This window comes from Pseudopodoces humilis, chromosome 10 (genome assembly GCF_049639895.1).
Source record: "Pseudopodoces humilis isolate 2021_Gansu_Grassland_sample_001 chromosome 10, ASM4963989v1, whole genome shotgun sequence".
Lineage (NCBI taxonomy): Eukaryota > Metazoa > Chordata > Aves > Passeriformes > Paridae > Pseudopodoces > Pseudopodoces humilis.
Window position 1 is genome coordinate 24,418,506 of NC_142209.1, and position 7,469 is coordinate 24,425,974.

General features: G+C 43.7%; 1 protein-coding gene across 1 annotated transcript in view; it reads right to left on the reverse strand.

Annotated features, from left to right (window-relative positions):
- SPATA6 (spermatogenesis associated 6) overlaps positions 1–2,754 on the reverse strand; it is a 41,903-nt gene extending 39,149 nt beyond the window's left edge. Inside the window, exon 1 of the mRNA XM_088060236.1 lies at positions 2,665–2,754. Within this exon, the coding sequence (XP_087916362.1) occupies positions 2,665–2,712 (48 nt within the window). The 5' untranslated portion in view covers positions 2,713–2,754. The remainder of the gene's footprint in view (positions 1–2,664) is intronic.
- Positions 2,755–7,469: the final 4,715 nt, after the last annotated feature.

Sequence of the window (7,469 nt, forward strand, 5' to 3'; positions counted from 1 at the left end):
CACAAATAGCCATAAAAAATCACTGAATTAAAGCTCATGGAAAAGGGCAGAATTCTACTGATCTTAACCCTCTGGAGCACCTACTACAAACAGCCCATGGCAGGATAAATGAAACTAAAGAACTACTTAGTCTTTAAGTAAGGCCTTCCATTTGAGAAGAGAAATGAAGAAAACTATCAGCAAGACAAACCAAAGAGCCAGTGGACTCAGATCAGAGAAGATCTTGGAATTTCATTAAGTCAAAGGGAGCAAAACCCATCTGTATCCTAAAGCAAGGGAAAAACAAAGAGGACAGAACTTCTGACACAACTGGACAGACTTCAAAGAGGATGGAGAAATATGCAGAGCACTGTAAAAAGGGCAGGAAAATAGATCAGAAATTTGGACAAGATTTTGGTCACAAATAAAGCAAACAAAGAGAGAATTAATGGACAAAGCATAAATCAGCCAAGATGTGAAAGCTAACAAATCGATGTCCCAAACACAACTGAATGTTTTGCCTTTGTTTTAACAAAATTTAACACAGGAGAAAAAGACAAGTCAAAGAATTAAATGATGGAAACAGAAGTCATCCAATATGCACTAGGCCTGGACCAAGAAGCCACAGGGAGGCTGAATCATCTTCAGGACACGCTGTGAAAGAATGTAATTTTTCTTAAATGAAACGTAATGAAAACAGGGAAGGTAGAATCTCCTGGAAAAAAACCAACATAAGGACCATGTGAGACAGAAAGAGAGATCTTAAAACTGATGACCCCATTGATCAAAATATTTAAATATTCAGAAATAAAGAATAAAGATATGGATGAAAACATCACTAGAAAAAATCCCAGCATGGCACGTTCCATAAAAATGGATCAACCAAGCAAAATTCTACATTTTCTTGAAAATCCATTTTCTGGATAAAGAATATCATATAGTACCATGAGAAATTATTATTTATGATGAAAAAGGTAAGAATAATTAGTGGAGGAGTTGGTATCAAAGGTGGTACAGAACTGGACAAAGGATAGCATCAATAATGTGTAAAAACAAGTTGAGGTTATCATTAAAAACATTCCTCTCTGTATACTGAGATTCATGTCTTTTAACATTTTTTATGACTCTGACTCATATTAAGGTATATGGATGAAAGATGGGCTTTTTTTCACTACATCACCTAAGACAAAAGCAAGTATCCATTTGGACTATAGGTTTCAATTCTGACTCTGATCAATGTAAATTCAAAGTGGAAGAGTAGCTCCTATCCCTAAGATTATTAGAAGGCTGGTGAGTCCATCACACAAAACACTACCAAAAATACCACGTTGCTTTAGCTGATAAAGATCAACTGGGAAATGAAAGAACTGCTGCCCAAAAAACACATCAAGTGAGCAAAAGGCAAGGAAAGAAGTAATTCCTTAAGTGAAAAGCCAGCACAGACATTTGTGTACGAGTAGTCTCTTTCCATTTTTATTTGTAGCCTTGAGAGCAGGGTAAATAACAAATACCCCAGAGCGGAAAACCTGACCCTGGGGAAATGTCTTCCCTGTACTCACTCCTGGCACAGGAACAGCGCACAGCCAGCGGGAACAGAAAAGGAGAGCACATTGCTCCACTCCAGGAACCAAGCAGGCCTTGGCATTGTGGACACAAACACCAGCTGTTGAGACAGCAGCACAGCAACACTGCCAGGGTGACACCCTCGCCATCCTTGTGTGGAAATCCACAGCTCTGCTTCAGAGCAGCCACTCAAGTTTGGGAACAAGGGTAGCTAAGAAACCAGGAATACCTGGGCCATTTCCCCATATATACTTCCTGGATCTGCACTCGAGTTTTGTGGGTGGCATCTCGTGTTTTCCTCTCAGCAGCAGGTACTCTTAAATGCATGGCAGCGCTTGTTCTGGATTACAGGACGAGGGCATATGAAGCCACCAACTCCAGGGTAACAGGGCACAGCCTAACACAGCTACTTCTGCAAGGTTTTCAGGAGAATGTTACAGCTCCTTGCTGTGTTCCCAGCTTGGATATAAGTAGAAAACTTTGCAAAGTGCAAAGACTACAATCCTAACATGATTAATGTCAAAATTTTGCACTTTCACACTTTTCTGACCTCACTCCCCGCCGTGTAACAGGCAGACCTGCCCAGAGCCACATCCTGCCCCTCACGGGGCAGCATATGCCATGAGCAAGCCCGCTCTTTCTTGGGACTTGTTTGGGTTTTGTTTTGAGTTTTGTTTTGTTTGTTTGGCTTTTTTTTTTTTTCCCGAGAGTGCTTTTTCCTACAGCCTACAGCTCCCCAAGTGTGCTTTAAAAAAAAAGCGCACATTTTCCACAGGAAAGTGAGAATTCTAAAGCGGCACGGTTGTGGCTAAACACCAGCGGAAGCGCGGGGGCACAGGGACAAACACCCCCATAACTTTTCCACAGAAAAATGGGAGCTGCGGAGGGCCACGGCTGCTGCCAACACCTCATGGGGGCTGCCGGAGGATGCGGCTGGAATGGCAGCCGGAGCGCGGCCCCCGCTCGGCAGCAGGGCCCAGAGCAGCCCCCCAGAAGATCCGCCGGGGCGGCGGCCGGCAGAGGAGAGCGGGGCGGGAAGCGATGCCGGAAGAGCCGAGCGCGGCTTCTCCTGCCGGCCGCGGCCCGGCTGAGGCGGGCGGGGAGCGCGGCCCGGGCACTCACCGAGCGGAGCTCCAGCTGCAGGACGCAGCGCAGCGCTTTCCGCGGCATGGGCGGACGGGCGGGCAGCGGGGTCCGCCGAGGCCGGGCAGCTCGCTCGGCCGACGCCGTTGTCACGGTAACCTGGGCGCGTCCGGCCCGCGGCGCCCGCTCCGCCCTGCTCGGGGGCGGCTTCCCCTCCCTTCCCTCCCCGTCTCCGTGCCCGCCCCGCACTCGCCGCCATCGCGCTGTATTGATGAGAGGCTGTGATTGCCCTGCCCACACGTGTCCCCGGAGCGGCCATGTCCCCTTCCCCTCAGCCCCTTACTGCTCTTCACAGGGCCTCTTGCACTCACAAAATCAGGTTGGAAAAGATCTCTGAGGTCGCCGTACCCACCCCATGGCCCAACACCACTGTCTCAGCTAGACCGTGGCACGGCCTTCAGGGCCTGTGGCTCCACCACCGCCATGGACTGCCCATTCCAGTGTTTAATCATCCTTTCCGTGAAGAAGTAAGAATTTCTAACCTGAATGTCTCCTGGTGCCTTTTTTTTTTTTTTTTGAGAGTATGTCCTCTGGTCCTGTCGCTAACCGTGTCCCTCATCCCTGTTCATCCCACAACCTTCTCTGGTTTCCCCACCTTCCCACTTCCTGACCTCGGGCGGGCTTGGCGTGGCACTCCCCACAGGGACTTGAGGAGATGCTGGGGGTTGCTGGAGTTCTTTAGTGAAAAATAGTAGGTAAACTACAGCGTCTAGCCTCTGCCTCCTGAAGGTCGGACAGTGACTGGTGATGGAACACTGGTGTGAAAGTGCAAGTGTCCAGTGTGGGGCAGGGAACCAGACAGGTCACAGGCAAGGACAGGGCTGTTTTGGGGCACCCAGGAGGAATGTGAAGCTCGGGATGGGTCAGATTCCTCCAGCTGCTTGGTCCTCCTGCAGAAAGGTGCAGAGAGAGCCTTCTCTTCAGCAGAGGGGTCTCAACCAAGGGACCCCCAACCAGTATGAAACTCAACCAAGCTTTATACAGCTCCAGGCTTAAATAGCTAAAAAGCGCTGGACTTCCATGTTTGCTTTCCTTTTTTTTATTTCCTTTTTCTGTTTTTGATGCAATTCACCTGTATAGTGTTGTAGGCATCTGGGCCCTTGTGACTCAAGTATCCCATTTTAATGTCCTCTGTGCGTGAGACACAGTGCACAGGGTATATTCTGAGTGGTGCCATCTTCGAAGATTTGTCTGCAAGCTCATATCTGAAACTGTTTATTCTTACCCTCCCACAAACTCAAATTTATGTTCTTGATCTTCACCATTTTGGTCATATGAAGAATATTCCCCAGTGTCTCTTCTGCTCAGTTGTTTTCAGAGGATTTACAATCCCATCCAACACCAAAATAGTCTGATTTTCTGTCTTGGCAAGTGCAAGTTGTTTCAGCCTCAGACCATGAGGGGATTTCAGGTTTTAAATGTTCTTTCCAAGCTCACAAGTGCAGCTGTAGAGAGGACAGAAAATTTTAATTGCTTCTGAAAGAAAGCAGTGCCTCAAATTCATCTCTTGTCTTTCTTTATTTAAATTTTACAATTTCAAAGAAAAATCATGCTAAGTGATCTGGAAAGAAACAGCATTCTCAAAATGCTTTGATTTCCCTCTTTATTTTTTGGTGGTTTCTTTTTTCTTTGTTTTGTTTTGTTTTTTTAAGGGAAATGGCAAAGAACATGATGTGCCAGTGCAGACAAAAGAGAAATCTATAGATGGATTAAATACCATTATTAGTACTTAATACCAATCCTTTAAAATAAATAATGGATTGGAAAGACAGGCCTTGTTTTCATTAATGTGACTTCTGTAACAGCTCTAAGGTGTGGAGGAGGATTTTTTTTGTTTCTGTTTAGGTGGTTTTGGGTGTTTTTTAGGGGGTGGTTTGGATTTTTTTGTTTTAGAGTTTTTTTGTTTTAGCAAGGGATTCTCTGTTTAGGGCCTGGAAAATTCTCTGAAGACTTCTAGTACATATATTAAGGAGAGGCTTACTCTTGGATAAAATAATTTCCTAAGCATTATCAGTCTCAAGGTTATGAATAGCATTCCAGAGTTAATGAGAAGAAAATTCTCACAGATCCATTGCTTCAGATGGTAACAGTATTAAAATGGTTTATTGCTTATTTTCAGCTACCTTTCATATACATGCTTTTTGGAGGCATAAATAATGTGTTAAAGATTGCGAAGTATGAGATATTATGGCAAGTGTGGCCATATAAGAACAAAAGATAGATAAATACTGAAATCAAAAATGGTATCATGTTTGTGATGAGAATTTAATATCCATATGCAGTGCCCTGGAACAGAAGTACTTTATAGCCCTTGGAAAAAAAGCCAAGGCAGGACAGAAAGCTTCTCCAAAGTGATAAGGCAGTGATGAATTTCAGTGCTTTTCCCTGGCAACCTTCTGGTTTGCAGAGTTTCTGCCCCTTCGCCCTGCTGGGCCTTGGGAAGAAAGGCTGCTGCTGCTGCAGTGCTCCAGCCCTTTCTGCAGCAGTGCGAGACCCAGCTGAACCTGCTCATTTTTGTTAAATGCATGATTTACACTTGCATTTCCACTGCAGGAACAGTAGTGCAGGAATCTGGGGGACAATGAGGGAAAACCCCGACTTTTAGCAAAAATCCATTTCTAATAAGAAAAAACTGTTAACCAAAACAACAAAAAAAAGTGCTTGCTCCTGTAATAGACCTGAGACTTTAACTGCTGTAAAGTTCCCTGCTGTGAAAGCACATGAATTCCTTTGCTTTTACAGTAGTAAATCTTCTTGTAACACTACTTATACTTAGTTCCATGTATTAAAAGACTCTGAATGACTGCTATGCATTGTGTTATTTTTTATTTTTTTTTTTACAATCTACTCCAGTTATGGGCATCAGCTTTTCCTGTCCTCTGGGCCCTCCTACATGGCTGCTACAGAAGAGCTGTGAGGTCATCAAAGTACTCAATTTTGCTCTTATTTCTACCACTGCAAACTATAAGTAATTGTCAAAAGGTTGAAGTTGCACAGGTTTAAGATAATTATCACAAGATTTATATAATATTGTTGCAGTTCTTGTGATGGTCAAGCATCAGGAGTTTCAGTGCATTGAAATATGCTACCAAATATGTAAAGTGGGAAAAATAGGAATATTCAGGTTTGCAAACAGTGGGTATTGTACAATTCAGCATCTAAAAAATACTGGGGATGAGACAGAATTAGATCAGATCAGGCTGGGGATCAGAGAGCCAGCCTAACATGGCTGAGTTTGTCAGAGGCTCGCTTTCAGCTAAGAAGCCAGCAGTGGTTTTCTCCATTTCTTAGGAAGCAGAACACTGGGTGCAAAGTGGTATTTCACAGTCATCCTGGCAATCAGAGGGGAATAAAGGAACTTTCCCCATTTTGCCACCCTCTGCTACAGTTTTTAGGAATGTTGTCAGGGGTCCATTTCTGCCTACTTGGAGCCCCTGATGTTGCCCGGCAGCAGAGGAGACATCTCTGTTCCTGCATGTCGAGCCTGTTATTTAGATATCATCACCGAGCATGACTGACTTACCATTAATAACTGAGGAGAATTCCAGGAAGGCATCTGCTCAAATAACAGCAATAAATTACAGGAGATGGTAAGATTTCCACATTAGAAAGGCAAACAAACAAAACATTAAGACTGTTTTACTTTAGGGAGGAGAAAAATAAGATGTAATTCAAAGGAGGTACATAAGGGATTGAATGATATGTAGAAATAAGTTCTTCTGTTTGCCCATGCCTATTTATCCTTTCAAAGGACACGTGCAGTGAAATTAAAAGACAAGAAAATCAAAATTGATAAAGGAAGTACTTTAGATAGTGGAACTTATTATCACAAGATACATTCAACAGTGTTCTAAACACAATTAGGGTGCTCTGGGGACCCCACAGGAAAATACCCCCATGCATTAATTTTGATCTTCTGACTCACTGTGAGGTTAAATGTGCAATCCACAAAAGTCAGTCCCTGTGCAAAGAATTGTAGTCAAGGAAAACAGCAGCAGAAGTTAAGACTAAATAATCCTAGAACACTATAGAGTAGAGAAGGAAAAATTTTGTGAGAGATTCTAATAGGATCTGAGGGGACCAAAATGAATTGTATTACTGCAGACAGTAATGTAACAGGGAAAGGTAGAGTGCTAGATTATTGATGAGGACAGAGGATGGAGATTACCTGAGGGTGTCAGCACACTCCTCACAAAATACATTTTCATCTAATTTTTCTACTTTAGGAAAAAAAGTTGCCCAGAAGTTCCCATTCATTAATATCTATTACTTTCAAAAAAGGCCACAATGATTTTGTTGATCCTGTCTTATTGAGTGTCTTGCTCTTTCCCCACGTGCAAAGACACAACGGGGCAGAGCTCTTGGTGAATCTTTCTTGATGAATCTATGAGTTGCTACAGGCAAAAGGCCACCTGTTTATGTTTTTATGTAGGTGAAGCAGTGACCTTTCTTTGCCACGCCCTCCCAGTCTCACCTGTGCCTTTTGCAGAGCATTTTCCAGCACATCTGGAGAAACTCAGTGGCTCTTTAACACGTCACCATGGCTCAGCCATGACAGAGCAATCCCTCCATATTGCTGTTAAGTCAATACTGACTTTGGTGCATGTGAGCGTTAGCTTCACTCATTCGTGATGTGTCTCCTGCCTGTAACAAAGTATAGGCGAGCTATCTAAGGACACTGAAGTTTTCTTAACATGTAAGCTGTTTTCCAGGTCTGCTAAATTCTTTCTTGACTGGCTGCAGCTAAAGAAATCAAATCTGATTTGATTACACTCACTAGAGGA